This window comes from Mytilus californianus, unplaced genomic scaffold (genome assembly GCF_021869535.1).
Source record: "Mytilus californianus isolate M0D057914Y unplaced genomic scaffold, xbMytCali1.0.p SCAF_6, whole genome shotgun sequence".
In the NCBI taxonomy this organism is placed as follows: Eukaryota; Metazoa; Mollusca; class Bivalvia; order Mytilida; family Mytilidae; genus Mytilus; species Mytilus californianus.
Genome location: NW_026262712.1, coordinates 92,797,959 through 92,820,004, shown reverse-complemented (window position 1 = coordinate 92,820,004; position 22,046 = coordinate 92,797,959). Strand labels below are relative to the sequence as shown.

General features: G+C 30.7%; 1 protein-coding gene across 1 annotated transcript; it reads right to left on the bottom strand.

The window, feature by feature from the left end:
* Positions 1-4,625: 4,625 nt before the first annotated feature.
* On the bottom strand, positions 4,626-22,000 carry LOC127705105 (dnaJ homolog subfamily C member 25 homolog). The gene is made up of 11 exons (XM_052209371.1): positions 21,886-22,000; positions 20,219-20,247; positions 16,368-16,433; positions 14,509-14,562; positions 13,382-13,436; positions 12,802-12,908; positions 10,940-11,086; positions 9,925-9,989; positions 8,653-8,848; positions 7,934-7,999; positions 4,626-5,762 (listed from the first exon to the last, which is right to left on the bottom strand). Exons 1-11 carry the CDS (start codon positions 21,989-21,991, stop codon positions 5,640-5,642), a joined length of 1,014 nt encoding a protein of 337 aa, XP_052065331.1. The 5' UTR covers positions 21,992-22,000; the 3' UTR covers positions 4,626-5,639.
* Between the last annotated feature and the right edge of the window lie 46 nt (positions 22,001-22,046).

Below are 22,046 nucleotides of genomic sequence, written 5' to 3'. Positions count from 1 at the left end.
GTCACTGTAACATATTTGATCTAAATTTGTCAATTTAAACATAGATTATGAGCCAAGGCCTTACACAAAGAGATATTTTAGACTCATAAAGATTTTTTATACAAAACATCTTGTAGCAAAACATCTTTTTGACTAAGACCTTGACTCTTTTCGATATATTAATGACAATATCTCAAAATGAGGCTATTTTAGCAGTATTGCATCAAAGGCAAGTTTATAACCCATTAGCACTAATGTAAGACACAACTCAAAATACAATTACTGATATCTGATAGACTTATAAAATAATGTCTTGTAAATGATGTTCTTTGATAGATATATTGTATTTTTTTAATTTTTGAATTCAAAGGGTATTATTTAATTTGATGCGACATATCTACATTTTGAAAATTCAGTCAGATCCATTTCACTTACAGAAAAAAAACTACTAGATGTATTTCTAAAATAAAAAAGTATAATATTTTTTAAAAAGAACATGTGAGATCACAGCTTCATAATGTGTAAATTAGAGGTCTGGGACCTTTTGTATTATGTATGTATTTAGGACAGGAGACAAGTTTTTAAAGAAGTACGACAAGCAAATACGGAAGGGAAATATTTCCTAGAAATATTTATCTTAAACTTTTCCTAATCAAATGTAATTAATTTGTTATAAGTGTAATCATGGCACTTTCAATAAAATTTCATTTAAATTCTGTGTTTGTTTCTTGTAGCAGAGACAAAAAGAAGACAAATTTCCCCTACTTTAAAAAGAAAAGGTGAAATGGGAAGGGATATGCAGATAAAAGGATGAGGGCATATGATAATTACTTCGTAAGTTATTGTTTAACAATACAAAAGAATTTGTTTTGGCTTTACTAAGACTTCAATATTTCATAGCCATAATGAGAATTTATTGTACACCAAGGATTTAATACAAAACTAATTGACTGATTTTTGATTAGTTTCATATAACTCAAACTGACCTGGTTGAAGACAAAAAAAATACTAGTAATAAATACTTTTTGATATACAGTATGATGTTTACACCATCTATCACACATTGATTATCAACAATATCACGAGGTACAAGACAAATGCACAGCTTATACATATCTCAAATAACTACAATTGAACATTAAAAAAAAATCCTTCTCATAGACACATTAATTCAGAAATACAGTACTTCATTCTAAGATGTTGCATTCTTTTAACAAAGACTGTTTTTCATATATTTGACAGTATTTTTTAGCTTATCTTACCCATAAATATGTATTGTATCGAACATTCCTTCATTTGCACTTTGATCTTTAACGCCTATTTAAGTGCATAATGTCTTAAGATGCTTCAAAAAAAGTTTTTCAACAAGTCTTTGGTAAATTCTGTCACTTAAATGTGTTTACAAAAACATATGTTCATTTTTCAATACAAACAACTGCATTGTGTTATATTCAGCAATTACTTGGTCATCCAAAATACAATGATGGAACCATATGCACATTTACTTGTTTATCAAGAAGAAACTAATTGTAAGATTAATAAATAACAAACATTTAAACTATTTACATCAAACAAAGTTTCAATACAAGAATCTCTCTGTTTATTAAGGATATCTTGTTTTCACATACATATGAAAAAAAAGTTGCAAATACATTTTAAACAACTTAATAAAACTTCTGGTAAACAAAACATTAATCAGACCAAATACAATTTCAACTATTAAAGATGAGGTTTTTGTTTGATGACAGTCAATATCATGTAAACTGAAATGTTCTTTTTTTCAATTCTACCCCCAAGGGTGACTGGGGAATAGAAGTATGGTCACCATTGGTCTTCCTCCGACCGGCAGTAAAACCTGTGCTAAAGTGGGGCGTCCGTTTGGCTGTGCGGGATGTACAAATTTGCAGCCACGTCCGGTCAGAATGGGGACGTTAAATCCGATGCCTCGTGTAAAGAGAGTGCCACGCTCTTTGCATGTTAAGAACCCTTGCAACAACTCTTTTAGGGGTCCGTAGGTGACCTGCTGCAAGGCTAAATTTCTGTCCCTATCCAATATACCCTCATTTCCCGTGGTAGTCTAAATTTCTCCGACCTTAATCCCGGACACCCCTATTACAGAACCCACCTATTGTATTTATTGTTAATTTGTTCTCGTCCTGAATATGCATGAAATATTTGCCACTGGACGTTAAGCAACCAACAATCAATCAATCAATTTTTCAATTCAAATCTGCTTTGGGGATGTTCTAGTATGCAAATAGAAATCGGAATCTAAAGATTGTTCACCTAGCTTCACTATGTTGTGTGTAATCGCAAAAACAAGGTAGATTAGATGGATTAATAACTATAGCTTACCAACCGGTGTCAAAATACCATATGACACTGGTTCCTTTAGGGATTCTATAGCACTTTTTGCAATCTTTTCCCCAAATTATTATGTACCCTGAGAAATTTACAAAGTTAATCTATAAAAACCTATTGAGTAATTCAACTTTTTTTTTACTTTCAAGATATAACAAGCAGACAGAGAGGGTTTTTCTTATGGATGGTTTTATTAAGATACAATATATATTATCATTACAAATAAATATTTGAATGGTTGATCCAAATTTTCAGTGTTCTTGTTTAGCCATTTTCTGCATTGTAAACTTCTACATTCAAACGTGTTATTTCAGATTTTTTTTTTACTTTTAGATTCTTTCGTCTCACTTATCTATAAAGAAATATGAATAATCATTTGTTTAAGTTTTTCTTTTTTTCTCAAAATCTTTACTACGATACTCTCAAACATTTTGTCCAACTTAAGATATATACAATACAAGATCAAAATATGTATAAGGTATCGTAAAAGAAAGGGCCATTCAATTAAAATGAATGTGAAATGTTAGGGGGGATATTTTTGGACATGGACAGTGTGTTTTTCGTGATGGTATGTCTATTTAATGCATGTAAAATTACCCAAAGAATGTGAGTTGTTGGGTGGACTATTCTTACTTAACCATGATGCCAAATTAATGTTTATAATACTTTGGAAGTCCTTTTCCATCATCGCAAATCCATTTCAATGGTATGGCCTAAATGGCAGTGCAACTATTTATTCACAAAACTAAAAATTTCAGCAAAAGTCAGTTCAACCATTGTGACAGTATATATAATGATCATGAACAATTCTAAAAGGTTGCATGGTAACAGTCTGAAGTACTTTGGCCTTTAACACAACTCTTTTAAATTGATATTATAATACAAATCTCATGACAAAAAAAAAAACTACTTTTGAAATGTGGTTGTGTAGTTTGGAAAAAATAAGTCATCCAAGTAAGTCTGTAAAACTATTACATTCCTTTCATTTTCTTTATCCACTGAAACTATTCAATACTTCACCATGAAGCAAAATGAATGTTTATAATTCACAATTTGAATGCTTAAAAGATAAATTTGTAAATATCCACAACATTAACATATCAACAAGTATAAAGCTGTATTGCGTAGTGAAGTAGATTTTAACCTTGGACTATCCTTAAATAACCTGCACAGAGAGTTAGAAGTCATTTTTTATTTACTAAATAAGTTACATCTACTTGGTATTCAATGATTATTTCAGATCATTCAGTGTCTAATAAGGCTATACTGTTGACTAGTTTAATTTCTGAATCTTCTTTTATGTTGAGAATTGTGCAGTTTTATAATTTCCTGCTAGCAATCTGAATGAAAAAGAACATGATGTAGACATCAGTAAGAAAGCAACCATACAACTAAAGTTAACAAAACAGACACCTTATAACTTTTAAAGCAAAGCAACTTAAAACTCAAATTTTATTAGCAAACTAGAAGTTTGCCTTCCTGGATGGAATTTATCAACATCAGGAATCAAATTAATACACAGTACCTAAATATCAATTTAAATAGCAAGAAGAATTTCATGGGCAAGAAAAACATGTATAAAATCCTTCCTTTTACATTTTTGTTTTCAAGCTCTTTTTTATCAATCACAAAATTTTCAATCAATTATTTTGAAGTCATTTTTTATCTGCTTTTGAGGAAAAAAAATCATTATACAATGCAGAATGTTTGTAGTTTCTTTTTGTAATTTTCATTTTTTAAAATTTAAATGTCTTTGGATTCATCAGATAAACATAAATTCCAAATATTGACAGCATAACTAACTAAATCTATACACAAATATTCGAACTTGAAAATTGATGCCAAATTCTTGAAAACTAAAATTACAAAAAAAAAATAACAATTTCTAAAAAACAAATAATTTTTAGTTAAATGGTAAATATAAAATTAAAGTCACATAAGAAATAACTTCAAAATATTTTTGTTTAATTGAATACATTGATATGTATGAAGTTATATAGAAACTATTGCAATGGGAATGACTGCTTTCAATAAACATATACTATATTCAGTAGCAACATTAAACAAAATTTTTCAAAAACAACCTAACCATTTGCAGCAACTTTCAGACAAAATAACATGATATAACAAATATGTTTAACTCAGAAAATATTTCAAATTAAACAGTCAAAATTCACTGATAAAAACTGTAAAACATTGCACATAATAAAAAGGGGAAAAATGGAACAAGTTAATCAAACAATTGTTATAAATATGACTTCTGAATAATTGTACCTATAAATTCCAAAGTTATTGCAATGTTTTTATTAATGCGAATAATACAACAGGGCGAGTATCACAAAAATAAGAACTAGCATTCTGATTTTTGATACATATTTATGTATGCAGATTTTCCTTATATCACAATAATAAATCTTCGTCCATTCTTCAAAAATTGCAAAAAAAATGCATGCAATAATTTCTGAATTTATAATATTACTCTCTAAAAATGCTAAAATAGCCTTTAACTTACAATTTAGTTAATGTCACAGTGAAATGATGTAATTCTATTTTTTAATGTAATCTAACTCATCTAATACAAATTAATAAACTTTCACCCACATTTAAAATAATACAAAAATACCAACATCCTCTTAAAATTCACAAATAAACATTTAACCTACTCTGTTTGATTCTACTAAGATAGCTCCCTACAATCAGGCAATTATGAGTATATAATTCAACTGAGATTTTTAATAGCTAAAACAGAAATATGGACTCATTTTAAAATAATCACTGCAAGGTTTTTTGTTTATTCCTAAACTTGAAGAAATTCCTATCAGTGAATCTGTATCACACTGGCTGTAATTGACAATACTGACTGGCTTTTAATGAAAACCAAAAATTAATATGTTTTAGTGTCAAAGAATTAAGATAATGACTGAAAATTGTTTGCACAATTAAAAAAGGTTCCTTTAAAAAAAAATCTTGATACTTCTATGAGAGAAATTTTTATGTAAGGACTCTCATTGTGGTCAATATTTGCTGGTTACAGAATGCAAATTGTATATGATATTCTAAATAGAAAAGCTGGTATTAAAATTTTTTTTTTCTTCTTCAAGTTTTTGAAAGGGTCAAAATGGGGCCTTACTTACTTCACAAAAGAAAGATGCAGTAGTACCTTCCAAGTGATATATTACAATTGTTTTTGCCTGATTGTAAGGTGACTTAAATATTGCAACTTTACTTGCTTAAAAGAACATAAACTTCTGCACCAATAGAATAAATAAAAAAAAACTATGCTATTCAGATCTTTGATATCATTCTGGGCCAAAGGTCATCTGACCAGGACCACCCGACTTCATATATCTTCTGTAACTTTTATAACGTCCACTTTCTGCTAATTTTGCCTTTTGTTCATCTTCTTTGTTCTTCTTCCATTTCTGAAATATTTATGAAATATTTACATGAAAGTTTCTTTATTAAAAACAAATAATACAACATGATGCTGCATCATGCACAGAGTTTTCATGGATTTCTTTGGTATAAATGAATCACAATAGCAAGTGTTGAACAAAGTATACAAATTTAATATCAGCTTGTATGCAGAAACTGTCAAAACCAGGAAGTCAATAACCAAGGAATGTACAATTTTTCCTCTCTCTCTTTCCACTAAAATTGAGATCAATGGAAATAAATAATTTAGCAGTATATTTTACCAAATCATCTTACCAAATTTTTAAACATGAATTACAAATCTTACAGGTTGTTTTTCCTCTGTAACACATGTACATTAAGCAATATTAAAAAGTAAGTTTATTATGTTTGACATGTTTGAGCCAATCTAAAATAAACTGAAAGATATCTGATGGTAAAAAAATCACAACCAATATTTTTCTCACTAATAAATGGGTGTAACTCTGGTAAAACAATTGACCGCACAAATTGCTATTTACAAAAAAGCTGAATGGGAAGCAAGCTGGTCATGTTTTAATTGGAAGTAAAACAGTAAAGCAGTTAACAATCCAAAACTTCAAATTGTATAAAGGCATTTGTTTTTCTACACAGTTGTAAGTTTGATTCCAGTTCAGATATAAGAATATAAACCTTAACCCTTAGACTGCTGCATTCATTTCTATTGTACTTTTGTGTATTGTTGAATAAATTTTTAATCATGTCGACGTTTACTTCTATGTACAATTAAGTTTAACCAACAGGTTCATTGATAAAGGTTTCGTCAATAAATAATCTAAAACAAACGAAAAGTTCGGAACTATCGATTTCGATGATCAATTTTGTTTCACAGTTGAACGTCAGAATGATAAACATCACAATCCTGTCTCATGTCCATCCGTTTCGTACATCGTCTGGGAAATCCCTGTGGTTCTTACATGAAAAGTCTTCTGTTGGCAGATTTGCTAGGATATTTCTATTTCCATCTATCATATCTTCTGCTTTCGTCCAAATCCTTCAAACGGCCGGGACTGTCACGTCATTATCATTCAAATAATTCTGAACTTGTTGGCCATCACGCCAAACAATATCCGCCATTTTGTTATCTTTTTTATCAAAGTTTTTCTCTTTCAGGTTTATTGCTTATACCTGATTTAAAGTCAAGAGAAACTCGAAAATACGCTGAATTTGAACCAATCTAAATTCATACAAGTCTGAAATGCTGCAATCTCATGAATATTGACCCTGCCCATTCCATGGTAACCGTGTGAACAAATGAGTTACGGAAACGACAATAGTCGTGCCTAGCAGTGGCGGACTACGTTATCGGAATGACAATAGTCACGCTTAGCAGTCTAAGGCTTAAGTGCTTATAAACAACATTCTAAGGGTATATAATTGTGTCTATTTTATAGAATTATAATTCTAGAAAAATGTAAGAGTTTGCACAAAATTATCTGCACAACTATGGAACAAACTTTTTCCAGTTAGAAATCAGATGTAAATTTAGTTTTTACAGGTTAAACTGTTTTAGTGGACTAATACATATGTCCCCTCATATCTATAGCATATATAGAAGTCACTCTAGTAAACGAAAACCACAACAAACACATCTAAGTGCTGGAAGGTAAATAAGAATAAATATGATAAATGAGTGGGAATCTTAACTGTTTTTAATATGTTTAACCATTTATGATCTACTTCTCAAACCAGACAAAATCTATGCTGCAGAAGAAAAAGTCCAGAGTATATACAGTCTATGGGTGGGGATTTTTTTATATATGATCACCAGGGACAAAAACTATGGTGTACTATAAAAGTCTTAAAATGAAAAGATAAAAAAAGTTATGCCCTGCAAAAGGTTGTATGAGAACCAACAAAAAAAGGAAACTGACTAATCCTACCATTGATTGGGAGACATAATAATGGCTATATAGCTATACAATACAAACAATTGTGTTCACTGGAAAAAACAGGGATTCTTTTATTTTTTATTGAACTTTCCAGTTTTTAAAATATCATTTAAGATCATCAAAAAAATTATCTGTATTACAAAATCACTGCATCTCATCATAACATGGAAACAGTTTTGTAATTTTGCAAAAAGAAAACATATTGTTTCTACCTCTGAAATATGACTATGAGTAAAATTTGTACTTACAGTAAAATTATCTTTTTTCCATAACTCTTTTCTTAAAAATTCTTCTCTTTCATGATCTTCTAAAGCCTGAAATGAACAAGAAAAATTTAACCACAAACTCAAATTAATTCAGAAACTGGCTTTCATACACCTGCATTTATCATAATTGTCCAAGGAATGTAGAAGATTATATTTTCCTTCTCGTTTATGACAATTCTGTATGAATTCTACTCTGAAGTATTAAAACTGTAGTATTGCTTTACTTTTGGTTTTGGTATCTATTATACACTTATTATGCTTTTGCTGCACTGATTTTTATTGTAAACTCTTTTATGTTTTTTTCTATTCCACTGATCTAGATCTCAAAAAAATAGTTCGACTCCACCAAATGTTCATGTGCATGTGCCAAGTCAGGAACTATCTTCATGGTTATTGTAATGAGGGGAATTCAGTGTTGATAGCATATCTGTGATAGTCTTTATCAAACTTTTTTTGACTTTAGAGAATTTAGAGCTTCACATATATGGTATATTGTGAAGGCCATATATTGGCCTCCAGATTTCATTTTGTATTGTTTATTATTGGGTTGTCAAATCACTGCAACCACATCCTCTTATATTCATATTGAAAAATGTACATTAGAATTATAACCGTTCCATATTTCTTAATCCTGAATTGCATTTCAATTATATGATATAAAAATTTCATCCTATGTAAAAGAACATTTCTATTATACTTACATCAAATTGTGCAGTAGCTAATTTCATAAATTTTCTAATTAAATGTAATTTCTCCTCTTCACCATATTCATTCCTACAAATGGTAAATTTCCAAATCCAACGACACCACCAGCATATATATTGTAATAAGTAATATGGTAAAAATACAATCTGTACCCATAATATATCATATACTGTTGGCTTTCCATAACCGCCACTGAAATAGAGATAACACAATGTCATTAAAATATCCTCCATTATAAGAAAAAATAAACTGTTATCAGAGATATGTCTCGCCTTTTTGTAATTTTGATAATGCAAATGTTGAAATTAAAATAGCAATACTTTAACATGTAAATTATGCAAATATTGAAAGTCGATGAACCATGACTGAAGGTACATGGCTGAACAATCTCCATGGAAATGAGATGTGCCAATGTTAATACAACTGCATACCAAATATCATTGACCTACTACTAGTGGCTCCCCATAAATTGACCTAATCACAAAACTAATCCATGTAAACTATGAAAAGTTTCAAAATCAATAGACCTTGACTGAGGAGGTGGGGCCAAATAATCTCCATGGTAATGAGATGTGCCAATGCTAATACAAATGCATACCAAATATCATTGACCTACCACTAGTGGTTCACCATGAACTAGACTAATCACAAACTAATACATTGTTGACGCCGTCGCCGACGCCGGAAACAGCATACCTATGTCTCGCTTTTTGACTCCGTCAAGGCGAGACAAAAATTGTTGATTTCCATTTTTAATGAAATTCAAATGATTTCAAATAAGCATTTATTATGAGATCTCACAAAACATGTTTAACCCCGCCGCATTTTTGCGCCTGTCCCAAGTCAGGAGCTTCTGGCCTTTGTTAGTCTTGTATGTTTTTTTAATTTTAGTTCTATTATATGTTTCGGAGTTTAGTGTGACGTCCATTTTCACTGAACTAGTACACATTTTTGTTTAGGGGCCAGCTGAAGCCGCCTCCGGGTGCAGGATTTTCTCACTGTGTTGAAGACTCATTGGTGGCCTTGGGCTGTTTTCTGCTCTTTGGTCGGGTTGTTGTCTCTTTGGCACATTCCCCATTTCCATTCTCAATTTTATTTGTCTAATTAAAACACACTGCTAATATCCCAGAAGAAAGACACTCTTAAATCAAATGTATTATATCCTACTCCCTACTGCATATTTATATCTTCAAATTTAATCTTTTTTAAAGAAATATTAGTCAATGAAAGAAGTATCAAGGTCCAGAGAATTTTACATATAAACTTACTGTATATGAATTTTATCTTCTATTACTTTTCTTATGACAGCTTCTTCTTCAGATTTAATTTCTTCCTATGAAAAAAAAATCTAATTTCATGTACATGTATCATTATAGATTTATATTCCACTGCCACTAAAAGACTTGGATATATTGTGTTATCAATGTCTGTGCAATCGACCTCAAACAGTTGTCCAGACTTTTTATGTTTTGCCTGCAGATGTCAATCCGTTTTTAGGTATATTCTATATGATGATGACTTATGGACTTTACTCTATTATTCTAAAAGGATGAACAGCTTTTACAGATCAAGCTTGGGCTTCTTTCCGGCTCACTGACAATTTGTTGAATTACAGCCTTTAAAACCTCAGCAAAATTGTACTTGCCCAGTCATTTTGTTGTTTTGCCTGCAGATCAGGAGCTAATTTATGGTACTTAAATGTATAATGATGACTTACAGATTGATTTTATGTTTTGTTCCAGTTGACCTACTGCTTATCAACATTGTTCTCAGTTTCGTTCTATTAGCCACAATACAAACCCATGAACACAGTGTTGCCAGTGTATATACCTGGTGCACTTCATATTTCCTATGAATTCCGCAAATATACATATATAATAATTAGGCTGTTCTTGTTGTACCAACATATCTAGATTTAGCAAAGATTTTGGAATAGGAAGTATGAAGAATATCAAATACAATTATAGCAGTGTAATATTTTGCCATTTCTAAAATAGCAAATAATTCATGGTGTATTAGTAGTATTTTCTTTGAATGATTCATGAATGTAAACAAATGTACATGAACTGTATATTGCAGTGTATATCAGAATACATGTAAGCATGTACAGTACTTAAAAAAACCCAATAACATCCTCTTTATAAACAGCATCTGCAGCTGTCTATAAGGGTCAACTACCTACCTTCCCTTAAGTGTCCTTAATTGACAGACTTGACTGTATAAAATAATGGCATGTATCTTAATCAAATCTTTAATTTGTACTTAACTGATGTAAAATATTACCTTTGATCGTTTATCTTTTTTCCTATTATTCTTTCCACCAGTAACAAGCCCCTCTGATTGAGCAATATCCATTGCCCTATGTCTGTATTTTGCTTCTTTACAAGCATAATCAAGGGCACTGTTGTAGTTATTCCAAGCACCCCAGTACTGGAAAAGGAAATTATCCAATGTTAGATGATATATTTTATATTTCCCAGCAAGAGAACAGATTATATTGTTTGATCTGTTTACAGGTCTCATAACCCTTCTTAATTGAAAATACCCAAAGAAAAAAAGCACTAACTCTTTTTGTGAGTCAGTCCATTCTTATGTCCTTGGTGTCATACACAGCTTCTCAATTCAAAAAAGTATTAACACAAATACCGAACTCTCCAAGGTTAAACTAAAAGAAAGAAAGGAAAACAACTGTCATATTCCTGGATTAGCAGGGTTCACACTAAGAATTTTTGAAGGCGAGACCAGGGACTTGTCATTTTTGGCCATGGCAAGCCCAACGGTGAGAAGATGAAATTTTATAGCTATGTTATTCATTATTTCAGTGTCCAGGACAAAATTGAGCAAGGAAATGACATCAAATATGGATTATTTTTAAACTTTTGCATAAAACGATTATATTTGGGCTCAGTTGATACATCATTTTAAAATCTTGATGCATCTTTGGACTCACCAGTTTTGAAATAAATGGAGAATGTGTCCATGGGACACAGATGATGTCCCTGCTTGCATATCATATAAATTTATAAAGAGACATAGCTGAAGAAGGGTAAAAGTGACACTACCCAAATTTGTACTTGATCTGAGTTTTGTGGTAATAAGCATTGTGAATAAGTTTCATAACATTTGGTTGAGGCAAACTAAAGTTAAAGAACAGAAACCAACTTTGGAACGTATGGACGGACAAGGGTAAAACTTAATGCCCCCCTCCACTACGGCGGGGGCATAAAAATAATGAGTCCAGACAAGTATTCACCCGTTCAGGGCTTGTGGACTCGCCTAAGTGAGAACCCTGGATTGGTACAGACATTTTCCAAAGAAAATGAGGAGTTACTGTTATATATGTATCAGATAGGTATTAAACCTGGTTTTGTAATAAAATAGTGTTTTATATTAAATACAAAACAAATCAATTGAAAGCTAAATCACTTTAATAGAAGGACTCACCAAATGTTTGAATAGTGACTTCTGGCTTCACTGAATAAAAATCCTTTTAAGTGTCATTGATTCTCACCCATTACAGGTACAACTGAAAAATACCTATTCTCACCTACATAACTAGAGAACACCTACTGGCACCTCTATACCTTACAAAATATTGCACACCTTGTTGTGCTTAGCATACCCAACTCTAACCCAAATAATTCAGTCGATCCCTGTGATTGACTCTCCCACTCACGAGGGCCTGAACTCTTTATACAATCAAAATTGTGTCACAAATCCAGGATTTTGATTGGTGCTCTCTGAATGAGAGAGTCAATCAGCTGATAGCTTAATTTTATCAGGATAGGTAAATCTTGAGCTCATTTTGAATTTATAATTTTGTATTGACTACGCTTTCAGGCATTAATGTAGCCATTGTCATGATTGTAGATCTAGAGCAGCGGAATCTAAGGATTGAATTATCAATGTTAACCCTAAATCATTATTCAAAGAATCTGAAAACAGGAAATAGGTGTCTCGCAGATTTAGAAACCCCTGACGTTTTACTAGTCATCACTATCAAGCTGCTGATCACATATGAAGTCATTCTGCTCAGTACTACCTGTGAAAGTGTGACATAAAAATTTGTTGGACGAATGAACGGATGGACAGACAAGGTGAATCCAACATATCCCTCACTCCTTAAAGATAACACCTACTCTTACCTGTATAAATGATATAACTGTAATTGTTACACCAATAACTATCCTGGGATCTACTTTGGGAGCATATCTTCTCTTGTAATAATTATAGTAATTGGCAAAGAACTCATCTGAAAAAGTTAATTATGAAATCTAAAAATTTTGGAGAGAAAACAGAGATTAGATTGACAAATTTCTGAATTAAAAAAATTCTTTTCTTCATATTGCTAACTGGACATTATATTGGGTAATCAACTCTATGCACTGCTATTGTTATTGTTATTGCTTTGATAGATATAATATCATTTACACATTTTTTAACAACAAATTATCTTAAACAATCACCAGTTACCTCCTTTTCACACTTCTGCCAAAAAATTCAAATCTGTTTCCACGATATATAAGTTACATTGTATCTTAATTTTTCAGAATACAATTCCATAGCTTAAGTTTTTACCTGAATTTTTTTTCAAATTATAAGATCGAAAATAATTTATTAGAAATATATAACTATATTAAATTTGAGAAAAAATAACAATCATTTACTCTGTGAAATGTTTTTAATTTTTTTCATTGTTTAAAGTTAGAATACTCTGACATTTACCTGGATGGTCCAACATGTAATCATAATCACTCCTTTGGTCCTCATCTTTTAGTATCTTTAAATAAAAACAATCTATGTACAATCTATGTCATCAGAATTTTAAGGACACATGTTTATTCAAATACAAGATCACCAAATTCAAGAGACAAAATTAATGTAAATTAAGCATACTGATTTTAATTTATCTTTTAAATGTGTCCATTCTGCCTAAACCTATTAACTGAAATGAGTTAGATACAAAATGAGAGGAACTTTGATTTCATTTTGATATGGCTTAAAAAAAATAATTCAAGGAAATTCAAACAGAGTTCATTTAAGTATTTTTTTCAAAATCTTTGCAAAATACATATTTTAATCTAAATTCTATGCTTAATCAAAAGACAATTAAGCTATAAGGAGGAAGTAGATCTCAAGGGACAATACAAAACCGTAAGTCTAAGAAAAACAGACAAAACATTACCTAACTGTTGATATTTTAAAAGAAATGATGTCTTAACAGATTTTCTTTTATCAAATTATTTGCTGTTTATTCAGACATTTCCTCTAACCCAACATTTTAAAATCTACAAGAGAGTTACACTGTAGCAAAAAAACACCCACCAGCTGTATAATGTGGAATGCAGTTAGAATGTGTGGATGAACTGCTATTTCCTAAGGATATTCGAAGTCCAATAATCGCCATAACTAAATGACAGTATAGTATTGCCAACTACACATGATGACAAACAATACTCTAATGAATACTGTTGGGCAAAAACTCTGAAGGGAGTTGAATTTACAAGGTGCCAATGTGTTAAAAAAGTTTTTTTTAAAGTTTTTTTTATCTAAGACCAATAACATGAAGTAATCCCACCAAGTATGAAAGCTTTCTGTAAAACAAACCTTTTGAAATAAAACTTTTGCTCATTGATAGTTAATGTCTACATCAATAATGTTCTAGGTACACTTTCATTAGAGTTAAAGTCAAGATCAGTAAGTATAACTATCTTGGTAACCATTCCATTGATCAAGTATCAAATTTAAATGACTAATTCTTCAAGTCTTGATTCTTTTCTGGAACTAACAACACAACACCCCAATGACTATTATAATAATGGAATATTTGAAAATCTAAATATATCACTTACTTCATATGCATTTCCTATTTCTCTGAACTTTTCTGTGGCTTCTTCTTTCTTTTTCTGTATTGAAAAAAAAGACTTTCTTTATAACAAACATTGTAGCTATAGTGTACATTTTTCTATAAGTTAACAGAACATTTTTTGTATTGCACAATGTTATAACCTTTAAGCATCCTGGTTCTAACAATGGATTGTTATTGTAAATTGTAAAGAAAAATATGAAAATAAGGTTAAAGGTTAGGTTACAATGACTGTCTGACAAAATCTCAACATAAATGATTTCCATACAAATTTATATTAAAAGAAATGAAAGTGTGGCTAAAAAACAAAGGTTTTTGCAGTTGTAATTCTTTTAAGCTTTCCATCAATGCAGGAGTAATAGCTGCATGTAAATCTTGTCTTTGCATAATGTCCTCACATACATGTATGAGATAAAAATGCATTAATCTTTATTTCTTAACTGTTACAAATGATAACATATTTATTTAATCCGAAATATGATAATTACAAATAATATGAGGTTAAAAGTCAAAATATCTACTGTAAAATGGTTTATTTTGCAGATATTAAAATTAGCAACTTTAAAGTCCAAACCTTTTCAAGAGGTTTTATTTTTGTATTTTCTTAATCTTGTTCATGTTGTTCCTGACTCTTATCTTCCTTTAAGGTTAATTTTACAAGATTTTATCTTATTTGCAAAAATAACAAAAAATAACCCCTTGCAAAAAATGTTCACTTGCTAGTATGTGAAAATCAAATCAAATCAAATAGGTTATTAAACATTTCTACCATGTCTACTACATCAATAAAAAGGTTTTGCAATAAATTCACCTCTCTTTCATTTCTGGTCATGTTTGTTAAAAATGGTAAAAAATATATTTTTCAGTTTAACCAAAATTCCTAGTCTTAAATTCTGCAATATCAATATACATATATTGCTATATCATGTTAAGTTTTTAGGATTTGATTAATTGTTAGTTGCATTACATTATCTTCAATAAAAAGGTTTTGCAATAAATTCACCTCTCTTTCATTTCTGGTCATGTTTGTTAAAAATGGTAAAAAATATATTTTTCAGTTTAACCAAAATTCCTAGTCTTAAATTCTGCAAGCAATATACATATATTGCTATATCATGTTTAGTTTTTAGGATTTGATTAATTGTTAGTTGCATTACATTATCTTCAATAAAAAGGTTTTGCAATAAATTCACCTCTCTTTCATTTGTGGTCATGTTTGTTAAAAATGGAAAAAATATATTTTTCAGTTTAACCAAAATTCCTAGTCTTAAATTCTGCAATATCAATATACATATATTGCTATATCATGTTAAGTTTTTAGGATTTGATTAATTGTTAGTTGCATTACATTATCTTCAATAAAAAGGTTTTGCAATAAATTCACCTCTCTTTCATTTCTGGTCATGTTTGTTAAAAATGGAAAAAATATATTTTTCAGTTTAACCAAAATTCCTAGTCTTAAATTCTGCAATATCAATATACATATATTGCTATATCATGTTAAGTTTTTTAGGATTTAATTAATTGTTAGTTGCATTACATTATCTTCAAAGAAATGATAATGTGCATATTATGTACATGCAAGATATTACTGTCAATAGAAAAAAAGTAATCATGGTAATACAGAGTTTAATTTGAAACATTTGATATTGTTGACTTCTGGCACCGATAAACAAATTATCAAATTATCATAAACAATAGCCTTGAAATTTACACATTACTATGACCTATAAAATAGCCTTTAATTAATAGTAGCTATATATAGATTAAATCCATAAATATAAAGAGAAAGGACATGGTTGGGTTATTTTTGTTTTGCCTTCATTGTATTTCACAAAAACTTACTTCTGTCTTGTGCATGTCTGGATGCCATTTCCTTGCTAATTTTCTGTAGCCCTTAGTTATTTCAGTCTGCAAAATATCAATAAAAAAACTCATGAATAAAAACAATGGTTTTCGTACAAAAAAAATATTAATAGTATAAAGAGCCATACATCAGTCAGGGATATAACTCTACAGGGTTATTAGAGAAAAATAACATACATTTGTTATTGTGGACTAAAAACTCCAAAAACTGTGATCACATATGTATGTTACATGTTTCAATGAGGCAATATACATCCTTTGTTTTGTTAAAATGTATACAAGTTCTATTGATAGTATTATTGTCTTTATGTATACTAAACTTAAGAAGATATCACAGTTCATAGTTTGCCAATCATGCATAGTACACCTATGTTATTAAAGAAAAATTATGCCTGTAATAACTAAAGTGTGTTTTGACAGCTTCTCTACATCATTTCAAAGCCTTTGCTCGGAGTGTAGCGGTGTCACAGCGCGAATCATGGATTATACTCCCAATTTCATCCAAAGATTCTCTCTCAACACCGTGTAGCTGTTAATTGGTTTATTGCCCATCGGATGTACTGAAAATTAATGACGCGTGACAACATAATCAGATTAGCCAGATTTATTACCTTTGTACATTTAATCGATCTTGATTGCACCTGTGTGCTTTAAAACACGGTATTAAAATTTCCTTTCTTTGACAGATAAAAATGTGACATTTTCATTCAAAATAAGATAATTATTCTTGTATGTATTTGCCCCATGTCATTGTCATTTGAAATAAAACGTACAAACGTATAAAAATACGAATAAAACACTTATTTTGTATTATTATTATAGTCCGGTCAGGTCATAATTTTTGTTTTTTCAACAAAGACGATTTTACTACAATTAGAATCTTTTATGACCTACTCAGTGAGCATTATCTGGTTCATTAATTGTTCAATATATAAATATCAACTGGCTTAAAACAAAATGATGTTTTTACGGTAATTTGTCCAATCTAAACCCAAGAGTTAATTTATCGGATCAACAAGTGAACTCTGTTACTTTCAATTTATTTTGCAATGTAAAATATTATGTTTCACTACCTTGGTAGATTACCGACTTGAAATATTTGAACTCAGAAAAGAAACTGTAAAGTGACAACTCTGTTGAACGAAGGGAAAACGTTTTGTATGCAATGTGCCCTATATTCATAAAAACACAACACTGAGAGACATTCCCCGCCCAGACACAACACAATAATCACAACCTAATTTAATTATATGAAGAAAAAAAATCATGTGTTGTTTATCTCTTGTTATGATCTGTTATTGATCCTTTATTATTTAAAATAAAATTGGATGGGCGCAATCCGTATTTAACTGCTCGTTAAAAGTCCTTGGCGAAATTTAAAAAAGAAGTATTTCAACAATTAATATTATAGAATATTTAAATGAAATTATATCGTGTTCTACAAGAAAGAAATATGTGAAAAAAATGTGGATCGGATTTTTACGATCTACACATTTTCACAGAGGATCTCTACCAATGCCCAACAGGAACTGAACGACATGCATCCTGTTTTCATCTACCATTTATGTATATTGTTGACCATGGACGTATAAATAATGTCCAGGTTTATGTCCTGTGTTGACTGAGAAACGTAAAATTAAAAGGCTGGTGTTCGTTTATTCAGAAAAGGATTATATTTTAGATTCCGGTTAATCAATTGTAAAAGGACCTTCTAGAGCCTCAATCTTAAGGCATACAAATGTCAATCATTCCAAAGCAAACTTAAACCCCGAATGAATTTTCCCACGATCATCCAGAAAGGTCACCTGAGTTTACTGTTACGTGATAATATTTCCCGCCAAATAAAAATCTTGTGGACAAAATTGATGTCACTATTTTTAGCATTCAATATTGTGAGCGAAGTCAAGTTCAAAGTTCAACCACGGACTGTTGACCACTGAGATGTGTATCGTCTTCCCACGGCAATTAATTTCTTTTAAAAAATTTAAAAATCACTGTCCTTTATACAACACACAAGTTTACATTCATTGTGCGTAAATGAATATTCAATTTTATGCAACGACGAGTTGATGCAGCTATAGAAGTATTCCTGTTGTAGCCGAAATGTAATTATTTATCCTAAAGTAATGCCAACAAATGGTAAAGAGAAAATGCCGTAGACTTATCAAGCATAACGAATGATGAATAGTATTTTCTTTTTTACTTGCATATACAAATTTTGAGACACGTAATTTTCTTTAAACTTTTATATTCAGCGTTAGTTTCCGTTTATTTTTACACAAGTATGACTCTTTTCGTAAATAAAATAATTTACCGATGAACTTAAACAAGGTCAAAATCAAGTATAGTTTTTGTTATAAAACTTGAATGCAATTGAAAGAATTAACAACAACATTCTGCTTTTAAATCTTTAATTTGTTTCAAGCAATTATGTAATCATAAAATGAAAATGGTGTGGACTTATTAGCATAACGAATAGTGAATAATATTTTCTTTTTTACTTGTATACAAAACTTTGAGACATGTAATTTTCCTTTAAACTGCCCACATTTATTCAGCGTAAGTCTCTGTTTATTTTTACACAAGTATATCTTTTTTTGTAAATTAAATATTAATTTACTGACCAGAAAAAAAAAACGAGGTAAAAATCAAATATAGTTTTTATTAAAAAAAAACTATTTTTAAATGTACAGTGTAATTGAAAGAATTAACAACAACGTTTTGCTTTTAAATCTTTTATTTGTTTCAAGCAATCAGAAATATAACCTGATTATCAACAGACAGGAAATACAACTGTTTAATTACATAAGTAATCTCACATACCTTGACTGTCGCAAGCCGGTATAGATCAGAAGGATTAGGGCAATTAATTACCTGGTGTGACACTGCGTCACACCGGACTGGGAGAGATGTCGCTAATACAATAAACAAAAGGTAGCGAATTTACGAGGAAGTCGGAGGGAATACTCCCAAATTTCTCCGAGAATTTAGGGAAGGATGTCGGAGTTTCCTGGTGTCACACCAAGAAAAAACTTGGTGTTCGGAGTTTGGGAAGCCTTTCGCGAAATCTGTACTGTAGTACATTCAATAGCCAATCTAATTTGGACTAATGATTAGCATGATAAGTTCAACCAATTTTTATATTAGATATACATTTTTGTACATGTATTATCACAGAATATCTCAAAAGGCATGATAAGATTGAAATGAAATATTTATCATCATGATCATAGTTTATTAAGCCTTTAATATTTTACTTCTGCCAAGGTTGGCTGAAATGAACCTAGAAGTTTCTGATAATGCTGCAAAAGGTCACTGAGTGATGGCAATTATTCAAACTTGCCACCAAACCTTGTGGACTTTCAATCTATTAAGAGCAGAAAAAAACATTTAATAGTTTGTTCTTTTATATATGTTGCACTGTTACACCACTGTCCCAGGTTAAGGGGAGGATTTGATGCCAACAAACATTTTAACCCCATCACATTCTGTATGTGTCTGTCCCAAGTCAGGAGCCTGTATTTCAGTGGTTGTTGTTTGTTGCTGTATATCATATTTGTTTTTCATTTATTGTTTTAAACATAAATCAGGCCGTTAGTCTTCTCATTTGAATTGTTTTACATTAGTCATTTTGCGGCCTTTTATAGCTTACTATGTAGTACGGGTTTTGCTCATTGTTGAAGACCGTACATGACCTATAGTTATTCACTTCTACATCATTTGGTCTACAGTGGAGAGTTGTCTCATTGGCAATCATACCACATCTTGATATTTTTATATAAATAGCTAGCATGGCTAGAGTCTTTCAGAATTAAAAAAAAATGTCCTACCTTGGTAGCATCTCTTGTGACACCCAAAACTAAAAATAAAACAAATACATGTACATGTGTAAAAGATAATAAAAATGTGAATTACTAATATTTGCTTGGTCATAATGGATAAAGGTAAATACAATCAGGTAAAAATAATTGTGATGTAAATTCTGTAAAAATTACTTTTAAAAAAAATCACAAAAATCATGAAAATTAAACAGGACTTTCCAAGATGTTTACGTGTCATCGTCAGAGCAACATAAAGGATACAACTAGTGGAGTAGAAACTGCATTCCCTTCTTAACTACATATATCTGACTTCGTCACTGGTATCTGGTTTGGTTCGTAATTTCATGTTGCTCTATCTAGTCTTCTGTGTGATGCTACATTTACACAATGTATGAGCATTTGTTGCTATTCTGACCATCATTTTTTTTACCAAGAAGTTGTCTGGATTTAGTATCTTCTTCCTTAATATTATATGTACATGATGTACATGTATATATGTACATGGTTAAGGAGTATATAAATATCAGTCTGCACCAAAATCTTTTCCCGCTACTAGTCCAAAGACCAATATTCCAACAATTTTCTAATGCGTCTAAACAAATATTTGCAAATACTTACTAGTCCGAATAAAATTTAACTAGTATGGGACATCGGACTAGTGGCTGATGGTGCAGACTCAAATATTTAGCAGTTTGACTTTTTATTTTAGATAAATTTTCGAGAATGAATGAGAAATTAAAGTGTTTAACACAGAGATACGTCTCGCCTTTTTGCTATTTTGATAGTAAAATGCAAATGTTGAAACTAAAATAGCAATACTTGAACATGTAAGTTAAGCAAAATATTCAAAGTCAATGAACCATGACTGAAGGTTCAGGGCCAAACAATCTCCATGGAATGAAGATGTGCAAATTCTAATACAACTGCATACCAAATATCATTGACCTACCACTAGTAGCATACCTATCCGTCAAAGGGAGATAAAAAATAATTGAATGTTAATACATCACAGTAAGAAACATTTGTTTGATTATGTCATTTACGCAGATTGACCTTGGGTCACCATCAACCGGTGTAACCCACTCATAAAAAACAACTCAAGATTGGCAGGGCGGTCAAGTTTTCATGAAGCAAATGCTTGAGATTTGTAAAGATCACAGAGAAAAAACAATAGATAAAAGAAAAATCCTGTCAAATAAGCATGAAAATGTGTGAGTCTCACAGAAATTGCTTGAGACTTGACTGTTGACAGCACTGTATTGGTCGTATTAGTTATTCCAGACACAATTCTGAAATTGTTATTTAATTGAAAGTTTTTGTAGTTACCACCATGAAAGACAACATATTTTTTCATGATTTAAACTTGAAAACCCCAAGTCTAGCTAGTGACACACTCATCACACACAATATAACTCAAAAAGTCTTAGGTGGATCAAATTTGTAGACAGCAATGAGGGTTATATACAAATGTTGTCAAAGTGTGTATCAGCATGAAATATATATAGCAAAGGTAGCAACACCGGAACGCGTCCAAGCAAAAAAATAAAATATAGCCTTCAAAGACGTCATAATCATTTTGACTTTAAAGTTTAGCAGATGGTGAATATAGTGCATATCATTTTTTTCTGGTTATAATGTTTTCAACAATATTTATATGCAAAATTAAAACTGCATACTCTCATAACAGTTATCAAGTCCACAATATAACCCTGCCATAAACGAGAAACAAACGTCTACTTGTATAACTGATAAAATAAGCAGGAAAGCAAAACGGTTTGCCATGTTGTCTGTATTCAGTTCTAATTTTTAAAACTTACAAAACGAAATCACTATTTTT

What these genes read in the sequence shown, in the direction of transcription:
- LOC127705105 (XM_052209371.1), bottom strand. Translation starts at nt 21,991, where the DNA reads ATGGCAAACCGTTTTGCTTTCCTGCTTATTTTATCAGTTATACAAGTA. An exon ending in AAATAGGAAATGCATATGAA is followed by an intron (nt 13,437 to 14,508) that starts GTAAGTGATATA and finishes TTTTATTTAAAG; the next exon opens with ATACTAAAAGATGAGGACCA. An exon ending in CAGTTATATCATTTATACAG is followed by an intron (nt 11,087 to 12,801) that starts GTAAGAGTAGGT and finishes TTCCTTTTCCAG; the next exon opens with TACTGGGGTGCTTGGAATAA.